Genomic DNA, 23988 nt, shown 5'->3' with positions numbered 1-23988 from the left:
AAAATGCAAGAACTCCAGAAGATGAACTAGATAACTAGGAACTCCTAAAAATTAAATATTTAGGCTCATCGAAAGACTATTCCAAGAGAATAAAAAGGGAACCTATACACCAGGAAAAATCTTTGGTAACGACGTATATGATAAAGGTTTAATCTCTGATATATATAGAAAACTTTCGACAGCTCAACAATAAAAAGACAAGCAACCCAGTCCCAGAATGGGCAAAGGACATGAATAGACACTTCGCCAAAGAGGACATTTGGGTGACCAACAAATATAATGAGATGCCATGTCGCTCCTGCAAAAATGGCACTGATAAAAAATTCAGAAACAGTAAATGCTGGAGAGGTTGCGGGGAGATTAGTACTCTCATACCCTTCTGATGGCAATGTAAAATGGTACAACCACTATGGAAAATGATATGGCACTTCCTTAAAAAGCTGGACACAGAAATACTGTATGATCCAGCAATCCCGCTCCTAGGAATAGATCCTAGAGAAATAAGAGCCATCACATGAATAAACATATTCCTAACCATATTAATTGCAGCATTATTCACAATAGCAAAAAGAAACAACTTAAGTGCCCATCAACAGATAATGGATAAACAAATTATGGTACATACACCCAATGGAATACTATGCAACAATAAAGAACAATGATGAATCTGGGGAACATCTCCCAACATAGATGAATCTGGAGGAAATTATGCTGAGTGAAGTAAGTCACTTACGAAAGGGCAAATAACAAAACTCAAGGTTTGCACACAGGAAGAAATAATCTTTGATGATTATGAAGGAGGGGAGTGGTGGGGAAGGGAAATCACTAACTAGATAGTAGACAAGTGTTAACTTTGGTGAAGGGAAAGACAATACATAATATAGGAGAAGTCAGCACAACTTGACCAAGGCAAAGGAAGACACTTAGAGGAACACAAGAAGAAAAAAAAAAGGTAAGCACTATAGCATTTACAACCCTACCCATTAAAACCAAACCTGTTGCCATTCAGTTGATTCCAACAACCCTACAACAACAGTAAAAGCAAATACTAACTTGCAGGCAGATCCACAGGCAGATATGTATGCTGTCTAGGGGAAGGAGGGTGTACAGGAGTATATCCACGTACATATGCAGATGAGGCTGTGGATATTTTTACAAACATTCGTATGTATACCATGTATATTCACATATATAATAGAGCACGAAGGGGCCACAGTCATAGAAGCTTCCTAGACACATCCAGACACCTTGAGGGACCAAGTTACTGGGGCAGAAGGCTGGGGACCATGGTCTTGGGGGACATCTAGGTCAGTTGGCATAACTTAGTTCATAAAGAAAATGTTCTACATCCTACTTTGGTGAGTAGCATCTAGGGTCTTTAAAGCTTGTGAGCAGCCACCTAAGATACATCTATTGGTTCCATTCCATCCAGAACAAAGGAGAATGAAGAAAACCAAAGATACAAGGGAAATATGAACCACAGCCTCTACCAGCTGAGCTTAGAAGAACTAGATGGTGCCCAGCTACCACCACCAACTGGGATCACAATAGAGGGTCTTGGATAGAGTGAGAGAAAAATGTAGAACAAAATTCAAATTCACAAAAAAGACCAAACTTACTGGTCTGACAGAATCTAGAGAAATCCCTGATACTATAGCCCCAGAACACACTACTAACTCAGAACTCAAGCCACTCCAGAAGTACACCTTCCATCCAAAGATTAGACCAGCCTATAAACCAAACAACAACACACGTGAGGAACATGCTTCTAAGATCAATCAGGTATACAAGACCAAATGGGTAACACCTGCCCAAAAGCAAAGACAAGAAGGCAGAAAGGGACAGGAAAACTGGACAAATGCAAAGGGGGAACCCGGGGCGGGATGCGGGAGACTGCTGATACACTGTGGGGATTGCAGCCAATGTCACGAAACAATTTGCACATACGTTTTTTAATGAAAAACTAATTTGCTCTGTAAACTTTCACAAAGCACAATAAAACTAAATTAATTAATGATCTGATCACAGTTTGCCCTTGATTCAGAAGCTCTGCTGCCCATTACCTACGGCGCAAAGACAGGCTTCATTTTTTTTTTTTTAAATAATATTTTGTTGTTTTCACTGAGAGTTTACACAGCAAATTAGGTTTCTATTTGGCAATTTCTGCACAAATCGTTCAGTGACGTTACATTTTTTACAATACGTCAGCATTCTTTTTAACTGCATTCTGGTTGTTCTGTTTCCAGTGCTCTAGTTTCCCTGGTCCCTTATCATCTCTTCTTTGCTTTAGAGTAATTGTTGACCTTTTGTCTCATATCGATTTTTTAATGGAGCACCATGCTCACAGGTAATATCTTTATTTTGTGTGGCAATTTGTTATTTCACCAAAAGGTGACCTCAGGTCACAGGTTCAAGGTTTAAAGAGTATCTCAGGGCAATAGTCTCAGGGAGTCCTTTACTCTCAACTGGTCCAGCAAGTCTGGACTTTTTAAGAATTTGAGCACTGTTCAACATTTTTCTCCCATTCTGTCAGAGTTCTCCTCTTGTGGCCTTGATCAGAACAGTCGGTAATGGTAGCTGAGCACCATCTAGTTCTTCTGGTCTCAGGGTAGGTGAGGCCGTGGCTTGTGTAGGCTATTAGCTCTGTAGACTAATTTCTTCTCTGAGACCTTGGTTTCTTTCTTTCTCTTTTGTTCCTGGCAAGGAGAGATCAATAGTTGTATCTTAGATGGCTGCTTGCAAGCTTTTAAGACCCCAGATGCCACTCATCTCATTAGGATGCAGAACAGGAACTTTGTGAACTATATTATGCCAATTGACTGAGTTGTCCCATGAGACTAAGGTCCTAAGCCTTCAAATTCAGATAACAAATCTCGAAAGGTGTTCGGTTATGTCTGAGACGTATCTCTAACTGGGTCTTCTATATTTGTGTACACGCACATATCTCTACGTACATGTACATAAGATACTTCTGTCTATGTACATATATGTATACATCTGTACCTACCCATACACATATATGCCTATACACCTACATATGTGACCATACTCTCAGTTTTGGTTATTGTTGGTGTTGTTGCCAAATTATATTTCTGTCATATTTTTTAGAACAAACATCCTTTTCTCTGTGTGCTTCTTAGTGTCGTTTACTGTGGTCAAGCTGTGCTCATTACACCCACATTCAGTGCTGCTTTTCCCATCACCAAAAATAACAAGTATCTATGATTTAGAGAGTGATTCTCCTCTACCCACACACTCCCACCCCCATCCCTGGTAACCACCAATGAACACTGGTCTCTCTCTATATATATATCTCTTGTCTTCTTATAAAAGTGAGATCATACAATATTTGTCCTTAGATGACTGACTTATTTCACTTAGCATTACATCCTACAGATCCATCCATGTTATGTTTTGCAGACTCATCATTGTTCTTTATGGTTGTAGTATTCCATTGTACGTATGTACCACATTTTGCTGTTCCATTCATCCTTTGAAGGGCACTTAGGCTGTTTCCATTTTTTTGCTACTGTGAAGAATGCTGTAGTGAACGTAGGCGTGCATAAGACAGATTTCCTTTAAAAGGCATTCAAGGCTCTCTGTGATCTGGTCTCAGCCTAATCTCTGCCCTCCCTTCTTGTCGAGGCCCCACAGATGCTATGCAGCTTCCGTTCCAGACTACCTGCGGTTCGCCAAAACAAGGCCCTTTCCCTGCGGTGTATTTGCATGTACTTTTTCTTCATTTCTAAAAACATTTTCCACTGTTTCCATCTGAAGAACTTCTATTCTTTTAAAATCCAAACATCTCTTCCTTTTTTAACCTTTTCCTTCCTGCTGTAAAAAAGTGGATCATTTTTTGTGCCATCACAAACCTTCACAGAGACCTAAGAAGGTTTTCTACCCATCAGATGAGAAAAGTAAAGCTCATTCAGCTTAAATGTGGGGCACATGGCTAATTATATTTGGCCTTGAACCACTAGGCAGCCAACCATTGCTGAAGAAATTAAGAAAAATGATTGGTTGATGTCTCCACGTAACTGTAGAGGGCTAGCTTTAGTTAAGCTCTTCTCAGAACTATTCAAGCTGAGTTCATTACTTTATGCCATTGCTTTTTCTCCTACTAGACTGGGAGCTTCTGCTGAACAGGGATCCTTTCTTTTTTATTTTTTAACCTTTAGGATTTTCTGTATTGAAACATAATTGGCACTTGAGAAATGTTTGTTGAATGAATGATCTGAAAAATGAATAATACGGACCTATTAGTGGTTCCTCTCATCCTTCTGCAGTAGACTTGCCTTGAGTCTCATGTCTTCTCTAAATCTTCTCTGTTCTTCCCACGTGTACTTGGCCCCTAGAACTTCGGATCAAGAGACAGAACTCCTCAGACAGCATCTCTAGCCTCAACAGCATCACCAGCCATTCCAGCATTGGCAGCGGCAAGGATGCTGACGCAAAGAAGAAGAAGAAAAAGAGTTGGGTAGGTAAAACGTTAAGGGGAGGAACTGTCTGGAACCATGGTGGACTACCTCCACCTCAGCGTAGGTATTGGATCCATCCAGGATTAACCAAGACATATTCCCTTCTACTAAACCAAAAACAAAACCTGTTGCCATTGAGTTTATTCCGACTCACAGTGACCCTACAGGACAAAGTAGAACTGCCCCATAGTGTTTCCAAGGAGCGACTAGTGGATTCGAACTGCCAACCTTTTGGTTAAAACAGCCTGATCTCTTAACCACTGTGCTATCAGGGCTCCTCCCTTCTACTAGTAAGCCCTAATTTGATGTCTGCCAAGAGCAAGGTCCGTTAAATTCTCCCTTTCCCCTAGTCATTCCTTACTTGTTCCCAGTTCATCCCTCTAACCCTTTTATACATCTTGGGATCTCCATACTGATTAGGTCAAGTGTATTTGGCAACAGAAGGAATGAGGAAATCTCCAGAAGGGAAAGTCCTATCAGTCACCTTCCCAACTCCCCCCACTCCCTTCTACACTATGAAGAGAGGATTTTATGAACAAAATATTCATATTCAGAATAAAATCCATTCATTCTAGATGCTCCTAGAGGTCATTTCTTCAATTTTTGGAAAGGTATTTGTGGAGTGCTCCACAGATCACTTCAAAAAGACCCTTTATATTACCTTTGGCTTATCCAGAGATAGTTCTTTATTCCCTCCCCCCCCCCCCACCACCACATAACCCTAAACTGACTTTGGATGATCTTTCTGAAATTATTTAGGCAGTTCTGAAACACTCACAGCTCAATGGAGACTTCTTGCTCCTCTGTCCCTTGTTCAGTAAGACTGGCCCACAGACCTTTGCAGAGTGCAGATAGGTAACAGCTGTGTGAAATGAGTGATTAAGTGTTGCTTCTTTTTTTTCCCTCCCCTTCAAAATGCTGACTTCAAATCCCTATTTTTTTCCAGGTCTATGAGGTAAGAGACCCGGTTCCTCTCCCCTTGTTTTCTCTTTCCCTTTGCCATACCTTCCCCATTTCCACAGCAACTCCCTCCCCCTAAAAAAAAAAAAAGGAACGGCCACTGATAACACTAACCATAACAACCATCCTAGAGCTCCTAACTCACTCCACTGCATGGTCCATCCACAGCTGCCCCACATGAGGACAGAGGAGTGGTCTGGTTGGGGGCCAAATGGGAAAGTCAAACAAAATCCAAGTCTGTTCCCTCCTGTCTTCCCCTGTTACAAAATTGGCCTCTTATAAAAAGCAGTCAAATTGAGCTTCTCCTAGCCAGAAAACGAGCTTTCTTATTTTTGGTTCTATCACACCTAGAAGTTCAAAATGGAAGAGAATCATAGGACGAACATTATCTTAACCACAAGTTTCCAGAAGCTGGTTTGGTTTTGGCCTAACCTCAGGATTTAGCTCTAGAGTAGGAGGAACCAGAGATAAGTGAGGGACATGGTTCAGTCTGTAGCATCCTCAAGACGCCCCAAAGTTTGAAGCCCAATGAGCATCCATGAAGTTTCCAAAGACATCTCAGGGTTAGCATATAAAAAAAAAACTTTTTTTTTTTTTTTTTTTTTTACAACAAATGGAAAGTAAACTTAGAATTTCCATTGCAAACCAAATATCTAAGGTTCCACGCTAACCCTATCCCTGCATTGTGCTAGGTGGTATTTATGAAGGATATGAGAAATGGAGTCTATAATTTCAGCTGTCAAGATGCTTACAGTATTGCTGGGGGGACAAAACACTGTCCATACAACATGGATAACCCAAATGCTTAAGTGTGGCAATGATTGCTAAAGGTGATCACAGAAGAGGGTGACAATAATTACAATAGGCAGGGAAAACACAAAAGAGGTCTTAGTTAAGCTGCAATGGGAGTGTGGGAAATAGAGGGGAGAGTGTTGGAATGCTTCTGCACAGACACTGCCTGATGAAGGGAGAAGCAGCCGGGCAGGGGAAGACTAATTTAGCTGGAGCACTGACTGGGTAGGGTGGAGCAAAGATAAGAAGGGCCTGAAAAGCCACAAACATTATTTAAAACTTGATTATATAGGTTAGCATTTCCTAAAGTGTGTTCCACAGATCACTAGTTCACTGAGATGCTCCTTAAAAAGTGATACCATCATCAAATAAATTTGAGAAGCACCGCGTTCTCTACAGTGCATATTTGCACAGTAGAAGTTCTGAGAGGTCCCCCTAGTAAAGAACCCTGTTTCATTTTGCTTACTCTCTATTGTTTCCTGAACTCATTTGACCATGGAACCTTTAGCCACATAACACCAATCAACATCTCCCCACAGCTCTGGCTTTGGGAATACTGAACTACACATAGAACAGTATGCTCATTTAAGATCTTATTGATCTTAAAGGCCTTATTCTCCCAGCAAATGTGGTCACAAGATCTCTTTCTGCATGCACACGCACGCATGCACACATATGCATGGCTTCCCATGAGGCAATAGTGTAGAGAAAATTCCATCAGATTGAAAATCAAGAAGCTTGTGTTCTAGTCCCAGGTCTTCAATTATGCAATCTCAAGCAAGTGAATGCTGGCCTTTTCAGGCTTCATTCATCTCTATAGAGAACTGGGCTTCGTGGTATTTTTGAACTCTAATTGATCAATGATGATATGTCCCCTGTAACCACCCAACTGCACACATGCTTTCTTACTCACATCCCCACCCCAGATACACTGGTCCTCCTGGTCCGCACTGCTAGAGACCTCAACGCACACCACCCACTAGCTCCAGCAATCACCTCCCAGGCTTCCTGTGCTCCAGATGTGACACTTAGAAAGGACACCAAATTTTTCCTTCTTTTCTCTCACTGTCCCAAAAGCTAGTTTGCCTTTGTCCCCTGTAGCCTTTGACCCCTCCTTTACTCTCTGTCTCTTGCTGCCATTCCATGTCTGTGTCCCCGTGTGTGTGTGCATGCTGTATGGATGCATGTGAATGGGTGTGGGACAGGACCCTGGCTTGCATCTCTAGCTCACTTCCCTAATTCCTTAACTCCCAATCAAACAAGCTATGATCAGATTATAATACCCCAAGTACACTAAGGTAATGCTGGGAAATGTCCCTTATTCTGGGACATTTGAGTGGAATTAGTAGAAAGCACCTGTGTCTGGTTGTTCCGATCATCCTGTTACATGCTGAGCACCAAAAAAACCAAACCCATTGCCGTTGAGTAGATTCCAACTCAGTGACCCTATAGGACAAAGTAGAGCTGCCCGATAGGGTTTCCAAGGCTGTAATTTTTATGGAAGCGGACTGCCACATCTTTCTCCCACAGAGCAGCTGGTGGGCTCAAACCACTGACCTTTTGGTTAGCAGCCGAGCACTTAACCACTGTGCCACCAGGGCACAAGAGATACTGAAAGAAAAAGATATTAAAAGAAACTTGATACACTACCTTCTGTTGATCTCCACAGAATCATACTGTCAGTCTCTGGTTGCGAAAAGACTAGATGAACAGATACTAGGCTGATAAGCCCTGGTCACAGGCAGCGTCCTGAAGCCCAGAGTGAGCAAGGCTCTAGACTGAGCAGTTATTGATCTGCTAGAGAAGGTGGGGTTGGAATGCTGGGATAGTCTTGCCTCTATCCCCCTCAAAGGCACAGTTCCCTCATGGGAGAAAGAGGAGCTAAAAAGTTCCCGTAGCCTGCAACAGCAGATCAGAAGATTCCACCTTTCTGCTATCCCTAATTTCTAGGCATCTCTTCTGTGAATCAAGTGAAGCGTTGTAAACAGAGGCTTAATTACAGCAAGTAAACCCCTGCCTCCAGGCCTCTGTCTCAGAAGCCCATACCTGTCTTACCCCACCCCCTGACATCTCTCTCTACCTTGATCTGTTTTCTTCTAGCTTCGAAGCTCCTTCAACAAAGCCTTCAGTATAAAAAAGGGACCCAAGTCAGCTTCCTCATACTCTGATATTGAGGAGATTGCCACACCTGACTCCTCAGCCCCTTCATCCCCCAAACTACAGCATGGTTCCACAGAGACTGCTTCACCTTCCATCAAGTCCTCCAACTCATCCTCTGTGGGCATTGATGTCACTGAGTAAGTGCTCTCCAATTCCTGCCCCATAGCATGGTGCCAGTGTAAACTGCTGGCTAGAGTTGGCAGTAAGCCCATCAAACCCTGGATAAGCAACACCCCACTACAGACCTCTCCCTGGGCATAGGTGACCCATAGATGGATCTTTTTCCTTATTACTGATTGCATATCTACGGGCAGTCTATACCAAGACTACCAGTCACAGATCTCAATATCACCTAGTACCTCTAGTCCTTCTCCATGTAGCCCAGCTTGACTCTCACTTTCTTACAGGGGCCCTGCTAACTCGGTTCCTCACACTAGGATCTTCCATGCCAATGAGGAGGAGGAGCCCGAGAAGAAGGAGGTATCAGAGCTGCGTTCTGAACTATGGGAAAAAGAAATGAAGCTTACGGACATACGCTTAGAAGCCCTCAACTCTGCCCATCAACTGGACCAGCTTCGAGAGACCATGCACAACATGCAGGTTGGTATTTGGGCAGACAGCTGGCAGGAAAGGGAAGACCAAGCCTTAGAATCTGCCCAACCCTGCTACCCTACCCTGTCTGTTCTTGCCACAGCTGGAGGTGGACCTGCTGAAAGCAGAAAATGACCGGCTGAAGGTAGCCCCAGGCCCCTCAACAGGCTCCACTCCGGGGCAGGTCCCTGGATCATCTGCTTTATCATCCCCTCGCCGCTCCCTGGGCCTTGCGCTCACCCATTCCTTCAGCCCAAGCCTCACAGACACAGGTAACTGTTGCAGAGGAGAACCTTTAAGGGTGGAGAGAAGAAAAGGGCTCAGTTCACTGTTAAACTATTCCACTTGCTCTGGTAGCATTTCCCTTGGGTCAGGGAGGTAACAACACCTAAACCAGGCAGATGCCAGGGTCATGAGACAAGAGTTGTTAGGTCCTTCAACCTTAATTATCATCAGTTTTGTGCTTCCCTTTCTTTGTGGTAAATGAAGACTGATTTGGAAAGAATAACAACTGCAAGGTCTAGGAAAGGCTATTAGTACTCCCAAAACCAATCGTCCTTCTCAACCCCCACAGACCTGTCACCCATGGATGGCATCAGTACCTGTGGTCCAAAGGAGGAAGTGACCCTTCGAGTGGTGGTGAGGATGCCCCCCCAGCACATCATCAAAGGGGTAAGGAACTTCAGGGAAGGTCCAGCTTAAGAACAGACACAACGTTGTCTTTTTTTATCCACGAAAACTTGGGCTCTGAAAACCCCCAAAACCAGAGTACTTAACTTCTAAGGTCTTTTAAGATTTCCCTTTCTTGGAGTCATCTGCACTGAGCTTCATATGCTTCTACTTTGACTTTACAGGACTTGAAGCAACAGGAATTCTTCCTGGGATGTAGCAAGGTCAGTGGAAAAGTTGACTGGAAGATGCTGGATGAAGCTGTTTTCCAAGTATTCAAGGTAAAGGGATACTTGTACTCACAAAAGTTGCTTGTCTTCTCATGGGATACTGAACCATCCAGGCACTGGGATCTTGGGGACCTTCGATGCTTTATGGGAGAAATGCTACAGAGGAAAGCCTATGTTCTTCCCTCTCCATCTACTTCTGTTCCCTCTAATATTCATTCTTTCTTATGTTTGTATCTTCTCACTCAGTGCACCTCACCATCTTCTTCTTCTTCTCCCTTTCTCTTCTGCCAGGACTATATTTCTAAAATGGACCCAGCCTCTACCCTGGGACTAAGCACGGAATCCATCCACGGCTACAGCATCAGCCACGTGAGGCGAGTGTTGGATGCTGAGCCCCCAGAGATGCCTCCCTGCCGCCGAGGTGTCAATAACATATCAGTCTCCCTTAAAGGTCAGTCTGTGTCTCTCGGGTAAGGTGCTGTGGGATGCAGGGAGGAGATCATCAAATAATTCATCATTCATTCATTCAACAAGAATTTATTAAGAAGCTACAATATGAAGATCACTGTACTTAAGTAATGTAAGATATAAAAAGATGAATAAGACCTAGCCCTAACTTTTGTCCCCAGGGACATTTTTTGCCAAGCCTGGGCTTTTCCCTCTACCCATTCACCTCTGGTTCAGAGTGTGTCCCTAAAAATCAAATCCAAGTTTTCTAAAGTAGGGATTGGAGATTCCTGTAGAACCATCAGGCACAAGTGACTCTAGAGTTTTTTCTGTGGGCTTCTAGACGAAGGAAAAGAGCCCTTCCGAGTCTCTTGCTATCCTAGGACCCTCAGTAAGATTCATGTTTTCTGGGGCTGGGGTTCAGGTCTGAAGGAGAAATGCGTTGACAGCCTGGTGTTTGAGACTCTGATTCCCAAGCCAATGATGCAACACTACATAAGCCTCCTGCTCAAGCACCGGCGCCTCGTCCTCTCAGGCCCCAGCGGCACAGGCAAGACCTACCTGACCAATCGACTGGCTGAGTACCTAGTGGAGCGCTCAGGCCGTGAGGTCACTGAGGGCATCGTCAGCACCTTCAACATGCACCAGCAGTCTTGTAAGGTAGCTGACTCCTGAGACCCCTGCCAGTCTTTGTTCAGGCCTCAGCCTCCCCCCGAGGCTTCTCCCAGGCCCTGCCTTATTCTTTCCCCCCTCCTCACTGTTCTCCTTTCCTTCACTCCCTGCTCATCCTCTTTTCCAGTCCCCAACTGCTTTCCAAACTTTTGCCCTTCATTTCTTTCTCCATGCTTCCCTTTAGTTAATTGCTGATTAAACTACGTGGTCCTCATTTCTACCTCACTCTCAGCCAACTCTGTCAATCCCATCCCTTCCCTTTTATTATCTTCCCTCTACCTTTCTTTTCAGTATTACTCCCTGACCTCGGGCCTTCTGGGAAGAAGCACTCAGAATTAAATGTTACATGCTATGCTTTCCCCTGCCAACCCCTGACATCTCTTGAGCAGACCCTAATACTTTGGAGTTGGTTCAAGTCTTGGCTCTCTTCAGGTGTAGGGAACTGCTTCCATTAATGGTAGTTTGTAGTGCCGATCCAATGAAAATCTATTTAGGAAATGCATGTGTTTCCCACTTCTGGAGGATTTAGGGGCCACTGTTGAAGAGGGTTGCTTTGGAAGCTTTGGGACCATTGTTTATCAGCCTATGGTGATTGGTTCTACAGTCAAATGTCCAAGTGCACCAAACATGAACCAAAGGCTCCAGGGAAGTCCAGAACTAGCAGAGCTTCTCCAAAATACTTCTTACCAAGGCTGATCCAAGTGCTAATTACTCCTAAGTGCTGACCTACCACCCTTCTTTTATTCTAGGATCTGCAACTCTATCTCTCCAACCTGGCTAACCAGATAGACCGGGAAACAGGAATTGGGGATGTACCCCTGGTGATCCTATTGGATGACCTAAGTGAAGCAGGCTCCATCAGTGAGCTGGTCAATGGGGCTCTCACCTGCAAGTATCACAAATGGTGAGATGGGATTGGCAACAAACACATGACAGTGGGAGGAGGGAAGACCCAGTACAGTCCGATCTATGAGCTTTCCATTGTGTGGACATGCAGAAAGCAAGTGGTAAGGCAAGTCTAAGTCAATCTTTTCTCCCTTTCTTCTCACAGTCCCTATATTATAGGTACCACCAATCAGCCTGTAAAAATGACACCCAACCATGGCTTGCATTTGAGCTTCAGGTAAGGACTCTGACTATGGATGAGCCTTCCAACCCTACCCAAAAGCCTATAAACTAGTTAAACCCAGGGCTTTGGCCAGAGGGGCAGTACATAACAGAAGAAGAATGAACTAGCCAGAGCCTTCTAGGCTAGGAAGAGAAAGGAGATGTATTTGCCATTCAGTTAAAGGGTGAAGAGGACCCTCGAAATAGGGAAACTAGAAGACAACCAGCTAGGCTGCTGTAATTAGGATTCTCTGCCCTCACACCACCTGATGCAGGTCAGTGAGGTCAGATGGTTATCTATCTCAAGATGGTCACTGATTTGAGAGTCAGCTCTGCCTGCCCAGGGCTGCTGCCCTGAGACCAATTGCCCCTGCTATTACTTGAGAAGAATCCAAGTGAGCTTTAGTGGGAGGCAAGCAGGAGGAGGGACGGACTCGCAGGGCATGAACCCCAATACCATTCTGACCCCACTCTCCCATCCCTGGCGGCAGGATGCTGACCTTCTCCAACAACGTGGAGCCAGCCAATGGCTTCCTGGTTCGTTACCTGAGGAGGAAGCTGGTGGAGTCAGACAGTGACATCAACGCCAACAAGGAAGAGCTGCTTCGGGTGCTCGACTGGGTACCCAAGCTGTGGTATCATCTCCACACCTTCCTTGAGAAGCACAGCACCTCAGACTTCCTCATCGGTACTGGGGTTCAGCTTCCCCCCTGGGGCAGGAGGTGGCTTCCCTTTTCTACTTTACTACCTGGAGGGATGCTCCCTTTTCTTTCTGGAGTCTGCAGCATGTAAAGGAATTGCAAACCTTATGGCTTTAGACCTAGAACCACTTAGTTACTTAACAAGCGTTCCCAGCACAGTTAGTACCATGATTTGGGTAAATTAATTCAACCTTCAGAAAGCCAGCCCTTCTCCCCATAATTAATGGAAAAAAGGAAGGAAAATATATAGGAGAAAATTAAAACATTCTCCTCCTCCCCTCCCTTATCTCACTTCCATCTTGAGAAAGCATTTACTTATGAGATAGTCAGCCAGGCAGTCAGCACCCACTTGTCTTGAGAACAGTCTTGGTATAACCCAACTCTAAATTAGTTTCCTTTAAGCCTTTGGATCAGACCCCTCTGCCTGGTAAAATCCATTGCCGTCAAGTCAATTTCGACTCAAAGCAAGGAGTAAAAGAGGCAGACAAATGGGAGAGGTAGGTTCTCAGCCACCCTCATGGCCTCATCCTTTTCCCTAGGCCCCTGCTTTTTTCTGTCCTGTCCCATTGGCATTGAGGACTTCCGGACTTGGTTCATTGACCTGTGGAACAACTCCATCATTCCCTACCTACAGGAAGGAGCCAAGGATGGGATCAAGGTGAGTCCTACCCTCTGCCTTCACTCAAACCCCAAGATCAGGCTGTCCTACCTGCCAAAGTAGAAACATGTCTTTAGTGTTAGATATGGGGCTGCTAGGAATTAGTAAGGTACTCTATCTACAGGCAGAGTAAGGCACTGGGTAGATTAAGCTACTTTCTCGCCTTCAGTATCCATTCTACAAACGGCTAAATGATCACTGCCTATGAGGCCATCTCTCCAGTCCTAGGTTTTCTGGCTCTAAGCCAAATACAAACCACTCTTTAGGGGTCAGAGCACACAGAAAAATTGCGTTAAGAATTAAATAAAACCCTATTACAGCCTTAGCTCACTTCGTTGTTGAATGCCATTGAGTCAGTTCTGACTCAGCGACCCTGTGTGACAGAGTAGACTGCCCCATAGGTTTTTCTTGGCTATAATCTTTACGAAAGCAGACTGCCGGGTCTTTCTCCCATGGAGCCACTGGGTGGGTTCAAACCACCAACCTTTCAGTTAGCAGCTGAGCGCTTAACCGCTGTGCCACCAGGGCTCCTTAACTATTAATAAATGTTACTTTGGCCAAGTTATTCAACCTTTGTTAACTCCCTCATATGTAAAAAGGGGATAATAAATTCCACCCTACCTAAATCACTGTTTTGAAGATGAAAGATGAGAAAGATTTTTTAAAAGTTAGAATAAAAACTCTGTACAAAAGGAAGAGGTCATTTTTTCAAACCTCTTCAGTTTTCTCATTGTAAATTAGTGAGTTATGATCACTAAGGACCATTCTAGTACTAAGGAACCATGACGCAAGGACTGGATCCTATTGGTCATGGATTATCCATAAAAGTAATCTATTATGGTGATAAATATCTCCTGATGATATGGTAAATTTTTAGAGATGCCATTAGACTGATATCAAAAGTCATTACTGCATTTGTAAAAGTTTGTGGTATTTTAAGAAAATTTACATCATCATTAATAGAATTCCAATTTAAAAGCATTTTACACAGACAACATGTTTTCAAGAAAATAAATATAAAAAGGTATTGTGACTAAAATGGAAACCCTCGTGGCGTAGTGGTTAAGAGCTATGGCTGCTAACCAAAAGATCGGCAGTTCAGATCCACCAGGTGCTCCTCAGAAACCATACAGGGCAGTTCTACTCTGTCCTATAGGGTAGCTATGATTAAAATGGAAGAATTTCCTACTTGAAAGGTAGAATTGTGAATATTAGGATTTGTGCATGTTAAGTTTTAATACAGTCTGCCAAATTACCCTCCAAAATGGTTTATCAATTTATTATTTGTCTTGTTGGGAAACTAAGGAAAATTCCATGGAGATTAGCACCTCAAGGCTTTACATTTGGGGAACCGCATTTTCCCAAGGAGCATAATTTTTTGTGGGCAGTATTGAGAATGCGCAGACAAGCCTCTAATGTGTGGATTTCCCTCTCAGCAATCACATTTCTTCTTCTCTCCAGGTCCATGGACAGAAAGCTGCTTGGGAAGACCCAGTGGAGTGGGTCCGGGACACTCTTCCCTGGCCGTCGGCCCAGCAAGACCAATCAAAGCTGTACCACCTGCCACCACCCACCGTGGGCCCTCACAGCATTGCCTCACCTCCCGAGGACAGGACAGTCAAAGACAGCACCCCAAGTTCTCTGGACTCAGACCCCCTGGTGAGTAGAAGCCATTCTAAGGTCAAAATAAGAGTATTAATAAGACTGAACTCTTAATATTCCATGCATATGCTGATAAGGGCCCAGAAGCTGAAGAATACAGCAGGGCTGGGAGTAAGATGAGGCAGAGAGGTGCTCTGAATATCAGAATTCTAGGTTATAAAGAGTGTATGCTAGGGCAGAAGCTTAAACTAAACAGTAATGCATCTGAGCAAGGTTTGTTCTAGCAAAGAATAAAGTATCAACAAAAGAAGCAAAGCAGCAGGACACAGCATTTTCTCTTACTTCTTCCTCAACTCTGATATTTATCCTGAAATCCGACTCCTGAAGACTACTTCGGCTAAATGATTTCATGGAACCCCTGTAGAAAAAAAGGCTAAGATGAGTGACAAACTGGGGGAAAATATCTGCAATGCATATAACCAAAAGAGGATGATACCTAGAATATGTAAAGCATCCAAAAACTCAGCAGAAGAATAGACAAAGGACATAAACAGGCATTTGGTTAGAGGAAATAGAAAATGGCCAGTAAAAACATAAAAAGATTAAGAAAATGAAAAATAAAACAAGGAGATCCCATTTCACGTTGTCAAAAGTAGCGTGTGTGGAAGCATGTACTTGCGTACTCTGCTGGTGGGAATGTCAACCGATAAAACCATTTTGGAGGATAACTTGGCAGATTGTGTTAAAACTTAACATGCACACCCACTTTGGTGAAAGGCATCTGGGGTCTTCAATGCTAGCAACTGGCCATCTAAGATGCATCAATTGGTCTCAACCCACCTGGAGCAAAGGAGAATGAAGAACACCACAGACATATGGTAAAGATGAGCCCAAGAGACAGAAAGGGACACATAAGCCAGAGACTCCATCAGCCTGAGACTGGAAGAACTAGATGGTGCCTGGCTACAACCCATCACCGCCCTAACAGGGAACACAACAGAGAATCCCTGATGGAGCAGAAGAACAGTGGGATGCAGATCTCAAATTCTCATGAAAAGACCAGGCTTAATGGTCTGACTGAGACTAGAGGGACCCTGGAGGTCAAGGTCCCCAGACCCTTTGTTAGCCCAGGACTGGAACCATTCCCAAAGCCAACTCCTCAGACAGGGATTGGACTGGACTGCAAGATAGATAATGATACTGGTGAGGAGTGAGCTTCTTGGCTTAAGTAGACTCATGAGACTATGTGGGTAACTGGTGTCTGGAGGCAAGATGAGAAGGAAGAGGGGGACAGGAGCTGGTTGAATGGACACAGGGAATACAGGGAGGAGAGGAGGAATGTACTGTCTCATTAGAGGGAGAGCAGCTAGGAGTACATAACAAGGTGTGTATAACATCTTGAATGGGAGACTGACTTGATTCGTAAACTTTCACTTAAAGCAAAATTAATTAATTAATTTAAAAAACATGCACAAATCCTAATACCCTGTCATTTTACCTTTCGAGTAGGACATTCTTCCAATTTAGTCATAATACTTTTTTTAAATTTTGACTTTCTGAAAAACATGTTACCTATGTAAAAAGCTTTTAACTTGAAAGGATATTAATAACCATGTAAATAGAAGGATGGAGGACAAATTCAGGACAGAATCATCTAGACTTAGCTGAACTGGATGGTCCCAATCTTGAAGTGGAGCACTGGTGGCTAGGTGGTTAAGGGCTTGGGTGCTAACCAAAAGGTCAGCAGTTTGAATCCACCAGCCACTCATGGAAACCCTACGGGGCAGTTCTACTCTGTCCTATAGGGTCACTATGAGTCGGTATCGACAGGACGGCAGCAGATTTGATTTTTTTTAATCTTGAAGTACCAAGGGAAAAAATAGGTAAGGAGGTGAATACACTGAGGAGTTTAGACTTGCTATGAAGCAACAGGTCTTGCGAACTGGGGAGAAACAGGTTCAAAATAACACTGAGTCTAGCTGTTTGGTTATAATGCATTAAAAGCCTGTTGCCATCTAGTGGATTCTGACTCATAGCAACCCTATCGGACAGAGCAGAACTGCGCGATAGGGTTTCCAAGGCTGTAATCTTTACAGAAGCAGACTGCCACATCTTTCTCCCATGGAGCAACTGGTTAACAGCTGAACTGTGTTAACCACTGCGCCACCAGGGCTCCTTATAATACATTAGAAAGGGAAATTCTTAGAGATGTTCCAATGGCATTACTCAGATTCCTCCCAGTATCAGCTGCTATGTCCACGCCTTTGTCCTCTCCTGAAGTGCACGCACATTTAAGGCAGAGCTTGTCTTGTTCGTTTTGGTATTCCTCCACATGTTCTAGCAGGGCCCCTGGTATCTGTTACACATGTGCAGGTTATGAACAGGGTCGGAGCACTCATCACTACTTTTTCATGAACCACCTCTAAACTCTCTGGGCTCTTAATTACTTACAAACCAAGGATCAGATGCATGATCCAGATTTTTTGGTTTCCCTTCCAAGGGCGGGGCTGAGTCTCAACCCTCATTAATCCATCTTCTCCCCTTCTGTAGATGGCCATGCTGCTGAAACTCCAAGAAGCTGCCAACTACATTGAATCTCCAGATCGAGAAACCATCCTGGATCCCAACCTCCAGGCAACGCTCTGAGGGTCCGGCAGTCATTGTCACCCCGGAGAGCAGAATGGGCTGGCCTCAGCTATGTTAGCTCCTCCTCTCCCCCCTCTTCTTTCAGAGCACTGGCTCTCCAGCCCCAAGAGGAGAGCAGGAGGGAGGAGGAGGTGTCAGGAGAGGGACAGGTTCTTGGTGCTGCACCTTTGAGAACTTCCTAGTAAGGACTGGTGGGGTGGCGTTTGGGAACTTGCGTCCCCTAGATACATTTACTGGCCTGCTCTTGTGACTTTGGGGAAAAGACGATTCTGGGTCTTTCTCCTTGATTTCCTGTCTCAGTTACAAACTCCTGGGGCTTTCTGGAGAGGTGTGCAGAAGACATATAAAAAAAAAAAAAAAAAACCTGCGGCAACTCCTCAATGATTATTATGAACAACTGTGAGAGAGACAGGCCTACGTGGAGAAATCTGAGGGCAACAAAGAGCGCCCCATATTTTCTCACAGACCCTTCCCAATTCCGTCACCACTGCCAAAACTCTTCCCCCAGAGATCTGGCTGGAGCCCAGAAAAAAAGAAGCATGTGGTTTAAATGATGTTTAAATCAATCTATAAAAGGAAAAAAAAAAAAAAGATGAAGCTGGAGAGGACCCAGATGCCAAGGTAGAGAGAGAGCTGCCTGCTCCTGCCCTCTGGATGACATAGGAGACATTGACAAGATGGCTGCCAATTTAAGAAGTCACCAAACCCCAAAAATAACATTACAGCCCCGTCTTTATACTCTCTAATTTAACATGCATGAGAGAATCAATAAACCCTACTTTTTTGTTTTTTTGTTTTTAATTTTTTCTCTCATTTGCCTATTTATTTTCCTTTTCTCTTTTGGTTTGTTTTTTCCATTTCCTCCCATGTCTATGAGATGCTTGGATTGCTTTTCCAGGGGCTGGACTGCTTTTACCAAATGGGTTTTCTTTGGAGAATTGGATGCCATCTAATTGGCACCAGCTAGTCACCCATGCCACTATCTTTGGCATCTTGGGGCTTATATGAGACATGAAGCATTGTCTCAGACGTAGCAGGAAAAGAGGAACCCAGTTCCCTTGGCTTCCCTCTTAAGAAAGCACACATTCTGCCTGGAAGTTCAACTGCCAGCCTCTGGCGTGAGAGGAAATAGCCCCATCTTGATAGAAGATCTACTGTGAGTTTCATCATGGACTGGAGGAAAACCAGGAAACTGGAAATATTCCTCTGTGGCTTATTTGGCCCCTTGCTGCACTATCCTCACGGCAGCCACCTTGCCTGGCTGAATCCAAATTCCCTAGCTGGCCCTTACTATTTGTCTTTGACAAGTGAATATAAGAGATGGGACATCCATGTGAGATACTCCTAAATGGGAATACAAGGCTCAAGGAGTTTAACTGAATGGCTAATATCTGCCTTCCAAAGGGATCCCACCTTCTGCAGAAGCTGCCCCTTTCCTACTATCTTGACGGTCTGCAGTACGTATCCCTTCATTCGACAAGCACTTATTGAGTGCTTACTGTGTACCAGTCACTAGATTAAAAAAGAAAATAAAAAGATAAAACTTGGGCCCATGAGTTCACATTCTATTGGGAAATGTAAATGTCCATTAGATGCACACTACATTTGTGATCGAGACCTTCCGGATCATACAAGAAATATAGCTGAAACCCAAGGAGCCAGCTAGAAAGAAGCCTTAGATGTTCAATACATTGGGGGCAGAAGATCTGGGATCAAATCAGAATGGAGCCTGAAGGACTGTGGAATCTTGCCTGTCTGGAGTGAGCACTTCCTGCCATTTCTGAAAGTCCCTGTAGGACCAGTTTGCTGGCTGAGCTGTCTGGTGAGGCTGAAGTTTCAGGGCTCTGCAGATCAGGGATATGTGGTGAGCCTCGGCCTAAGTGTTTGCTCTTCAGATTCCTAGGTAGCACAAGACTTGATCAGAGTCTACAAGCATACTAACCTGGATCACTCTGTTCCACCTAACCTACGAGTAGATGCATCTGAATCTTCATGTCAGAGTATTTTCATTTAGGTCCACGAGATGGCCCAGATAGCCCCCAAGAAATCTTCTGTATTCATCTGATAGCTTCCAGAAATGACAGGGTCCTCCATGCTAGAGACTATTATTGCTATTGCTGCTAATTCCATGAGTTGTGAAGAACCCCAACCAACTCAGCTGTAAAATATGCAATCATACGGTGGGAAGAGGCTCTTGGTCCAAGGATGGTGCTGAAATCACTGCCTTAAGGTCTCCGCTGTGCAGAATGAGGAGGCCCCAGAGCTAAGTGTTCTAACGTAGAAGGAAGGGAAGACTGGATGGGCCTTCTTTGGACCTATATCTCTTCTGAACCCTATCCTAAGCTCCAGTCCTGTGGCAAAGCTCAGACTTTTAATGCCATCTTAATCTGATGGTTGAGCCCTTAACTCTATTTTCTGGTGCTGCCCAGCCAGTGCCTTCTGATACGGATGTTACTGGCTACTTGAGAAAAAGGAGAGGGGAGAATACCTTCTTCTATTCCAACTGCCTCAGACCCCCCCACAAAGGAATTCTCGTCTCTTGTAATTGTGGATACCACCGTGAATTTTATTTGGATCCTCAGCAGGTTGACTCTGGAGGTCTCTCATGCTGTGACTTTTCGTTTCTTTTCCTGGGATCCACCACCCTCTACTCTCGGTTGACTGCTGCATTTCGCCCAGGTCTCCAGTTGCTTTCCTCCAGAAAGTGTGTTCACATCTTGTGAGGTGGTGTTGCAGCCTCAGTTTTCCCTCTGGAGACTGGCACCCTGTTTACAGTTGCACACCTGGGCCTCTCACTGTGGGGATCAATCTTCTCATAAAGGAATCATGGTTATGTGGCAACTGCAGAAGGTTGAGCCTCCTCATGGTGCTATAACCCCTTGGGACGCTCATCCAGACTTCTCTGAAGCAGAAAACCTGAATCCCCCCCACACACACACTGCCCTAGAATTTATGGCAAAAGCAAATCCACAGCATTCTCTCCTACCTACACTTCTTGGCTGAGACTATTGGAATCCTTCAAAAAAGAAACGCTGGGTCCCATCGCTAATCTCAACCCTCAGATAACCTTCAGAAGATTCTAGCCTAAGACTGGAATTTAGGCTATACCCTTCCTCTCCAACTCTGCAACTCCATCCCTCATCAAAGCTGGCTAGTAAATGACATGGTTCAATATCCAACATCAACCTATGGGGAGTGCCACAAGTCCAGGCGAGGCTCCTCAGCAGAGTCCCTCTCGTTTCTGGATGAAGAAGACCAAGTTTTGTCCACTGTATTTGTTTTTCCATCCCTGCCTAAGCACTAAAAATAAAATACTAGGTAATTGGAGGCTAATATGGGACCTGGTGTATGTACGCATATCTCTCTCTCTCTGTCTCTTTCTGTCCCTCTCTCTTGAGTTTGCTGTTTCCTATCTTCCGAGGCTTCACTAAGTAATTTTTTTAAATCTACACTTTGTGGCTGCTCTACGGTGCTTATCCCTATCTTTATGTAAACTCTTATACCAATGTCTTTTTTATGTAGTTTAACCATTGGGAAGCTAGAGGCTGGCAGGGAAGAAGAATTTGCTAAAAGTTCATGGGGGGACCCTACAATGAAGTCCTTATTGGTTGGTATGCGAGGTTTTGATCTTGAACTACCAACCTTTCCGCTAACCAATCCATATTACTTAAGGATTTAAGACAAAATAGTGACTTTTTTTCTTTTTCATTTCTTGCCTTCTGGCTTTCCTGGCTTGCAAGACTCCAAGTGGACCTAATCTCTCCATCTCTTCATTTCTAGCTCCCGGAGACAAAGGAATACCCGTTTTCAGTGGTCTAAGAGATAAGTCTATTTCCTGTAATGTTCCAAAAGAGTAGGAAGGGAGAAGTGATAGCCTGCTGTTTCTCAAAAACACCTCACACCATCACCTAAGAAGGTGCCCATATACAGAAACCCTGCATATATATGTGAAATTTGCCTCCAAACAAGGGAAAAAGAATAGGGCCCAGTCCTGAAAACTGGGATCAGGAAGACAAGCTACATGAGACCTTAAGGGTTCTTTATTGCAGTGTTTGAGAGGGGAAGTTGTCCTAATCACACGTTTAACACAGCTTTCAAGTGTTGAGGTAACCGGGATCACCAAACGTAGCTCCTCGTCAAGCTTCATTCTGTCTTCCCTTAGTGGATGCTAGATAAGCTGTGGCTAGTAGGCCAACACCAGGGATGCCATCAAATGTGCTCTTGCAGAGGGTTTATCAGTGGCAACAGATACACTAATGAAATGCTGGTACACTCATGATGACAGTAATAACTGATTCACAGCCCCACTGAGGATGCCATAAGTAATAAAACGATCTTAGAGACACTCTGTTCCTGAAGGCTAAAGCCTGAAGATACTGCCCTTTATAATCCAATCAGCCTTATATATTCATGAGCCCTCAATCACTCCAACCAGCAGGGATACATGGGGCCACCAACCTGACTCTCCCCCCAATGCCAGGGTGCACGTGTGCACGTCTGCCCAGCCAGGACCAGCCACGGACCCTGGGAAAGGTGGAAGTAAACTAGAAGGTGGTAAAGTCCTGAAGTAAAGAAACAGTCAAAGTTTGGAAGCTGCAGGGAGACCAAGACAATTGAAAATTAACCCTAGGTCCTCTCAGCTTGATGTTTTGACCATCATTCTTAATGACTGTGCCATGGATAATTTACTGTGGCAAGGGTGGTCATGATGACAAGTGAACCTCTGGTTCACTGACTCAACCCTTTTCATTTCTCAAAGCAGCAGTTTTCAAAGTGTGGTCCCAAATCAGCAGCATCTGGGAATGTGTTAAAAATAATATTCTCAGGCCCCATCCCAGACCTACTGGAACAGCAACTCTGGGAATAGGACCAAGGAATCTGTGTTTTAACAAACCTTCCCAGTGATTCTGACGCACACTAAGATTGAGATTCACTGTTTTAGAGGGAAAGCCAACTATCAGTCCCAACACTGAGGGGCTTTCAGACCGAAACTAAAGAAGGTCCCAGGTGACAACTCAGACATCATAATTAATTTCAAAGTTGCCTTTTTCATGCTTGTGTTTGTTTTTCATCTTATTTTAACAAAGAAAAGATAGGTGTGCTTCAGGGCAGAAGTTAGGAGAGTGTGTCTTTCCTAGTTGAACACAACCATCGGTGAAAAATCTCACATCTCTGAAATGTCTACCTGGCAAACTAAAGGGCTTCAACAGAGAAAAGTAGTTGGAAGTCTCTTCCAGATTGCTCTTCTCTTGGGTTATATGTGTCTGCTCTGAACCTTTTTCTGATTATGTAATAAGATGCAAAAAGTAAAAAAACAAACAAAAATCTAATTTGTATTTCCCTGACAACTTGTTCTGCCAGAATCGTAGCAACCTCTCTCTCCTTTATTTGAGCTATAAAAGGCACCACTGGGCCTGAGAACCTGGCTTCCCCAAGGCAACTAACAGCAGTGCTTCAGTATCCCAGGGAGGCCCCTACTCCAGGCTCCGCTCAACTCACAAGCAAGTTCAGCATGAGGAAGACACAGTACTAGGCACCTAGGTCCTTGGGCTCAGCCCTTCCCCACACCAGGACCTGGATACAGAACTACTCAGTCAAGGGGAGACAACAGAATCCTTTTTGGAAAATTACGACAGAAGCTTTCTATCTCTCCAAACTCACAGATTCAGGCTGATGGGGCCAGGGGGGAGAATGGGCTATTTAGAACTGGTTTTGTCTCAAGTTTGCAAATTTTCCCCAGTAGAGAGCTTTTGGGTAAAGGACAGAGATACACTAGTACTAGGCCTCCTGAGCTCCAAAACTAAGCATCTGGAAGAAGAAATAAAGCCTGGGGAAGGCGAGTGTAAAATGATTGCACTAAATCACCCCTTCGGTCCCCAGAAGGCTGATAGCAGGGCCTTTGGTTATTTTCCCCTGTAGGGGCTTCCTGCTTTCCTGCCATTTCTCTGAGGCTGAAGATGGATAAGACAAGAACTCCCACATCCCAGCCAGTCTCTAGGCTACTGCTGTGCAGTGGCCTCTCACTTCCTAATGTTGGTGTGTTTTGTTTTGTTTTGAAGAAAACTATCTTTTTTTTATGAATTCCAACCCCCCACTAGACTTCTCTCCTCTGTCCCCCTCCACATCCTGTTTTAGGCAGCACTGTTTCCAGGATGGAGTCTGTGTTTGTCAAATGCGTGGTGTTCCTCAGGTGGGGGGTGGGCAGGAAGTGTTGCAACACTTCTTTTAATTTATTGGGTGCAAAACCCCAAACCAGGATACATGTGTGTCTTTGT

At 44.3% G+C, this 23988-nt stretch overlaps 1 protein-coding gene across 13 annotated transcripts in view; it reads left to right on the top strand.

Annotated features, from left to right (window-relative positions):
- The window catches only part of NAV1 (neuron navigator 1), a 326822-nt gene extending 303779 nt beyond the window's left edge, over window positions 1-23043 (top strand). For 12 of the 13 annotated variants that reach the window (XM_064273409.1, XM_064273406.1, XM_064273405.1 and 9 more), the window contains 14 exons: window positions 4356-4477; window positions 8331-8527; window positions 8798-8990; window positions 9085-9253; window positions 9556-9653; window positions 9836-9931; window positions 10172-10331; window positions 10752-10987; window positions 11749-11903; window positions 12051-12122; window positions 12598-12794; window positions 13347-13465; window positions 14927-15124; window positions 17618-23043. In XM_064273409.1, coding sequence (XP_064129479.1) covers window positions 4356-4477; window positions 8331-8527; window positions 8798-8990; window positions 9085-9253; window positions 9556-9653; window positions 9836-9931; window positions 10172-10331; window positions 10752-10987; window positions 11749-11903; window positions 12051-12122; window positions 12598-12794; window positions 13347-13465; window positions 14927-15124; window positions 17618-17713 — 2108 coding nt within the window. In that variant the 3' untranslated portion in view covers window positions 17714-23043. The remainder of the gene's footprint in view (window positions 1-4355; window positions 4478-8330; window positions 8528-8797; window positions 8991-9084; window positions 9254-9555; window positions 9654-9835; window positions 9932-10171; window positions 10332-10751; window positions 10988-11748; window positions 11904-12050; window positions 12123-12597; window positions 12795-13346; window positions 13466-14926; window positions 15125-17617) is intronic. The other variant, XM_064273401.1, reaches the window with a different exon arrangement.
- Window positions 23044-23988: the final 945 nt, after the last annotated feature.

Source organism: Loxodonta africana, chromosome 20, assembly GCF_030014295.1.
Source record: "Loxodonta africana isolate mLoxAfr1 chromosome 20, mLoxAfr1.hap2, whole genome shotgun sequence".
Taxonomy (NCBI): Eukaryota; Metazoa; Chordata; class Mammalia; order Proboscidea; family Elephantidae; genus Loxodonta; species Loxodonta africana.
The sequence above is the reverse complement of the archived record's forward strand: the minus strand, read 5'-3'. Positions and strand labels throughout refer to the sequence as shown.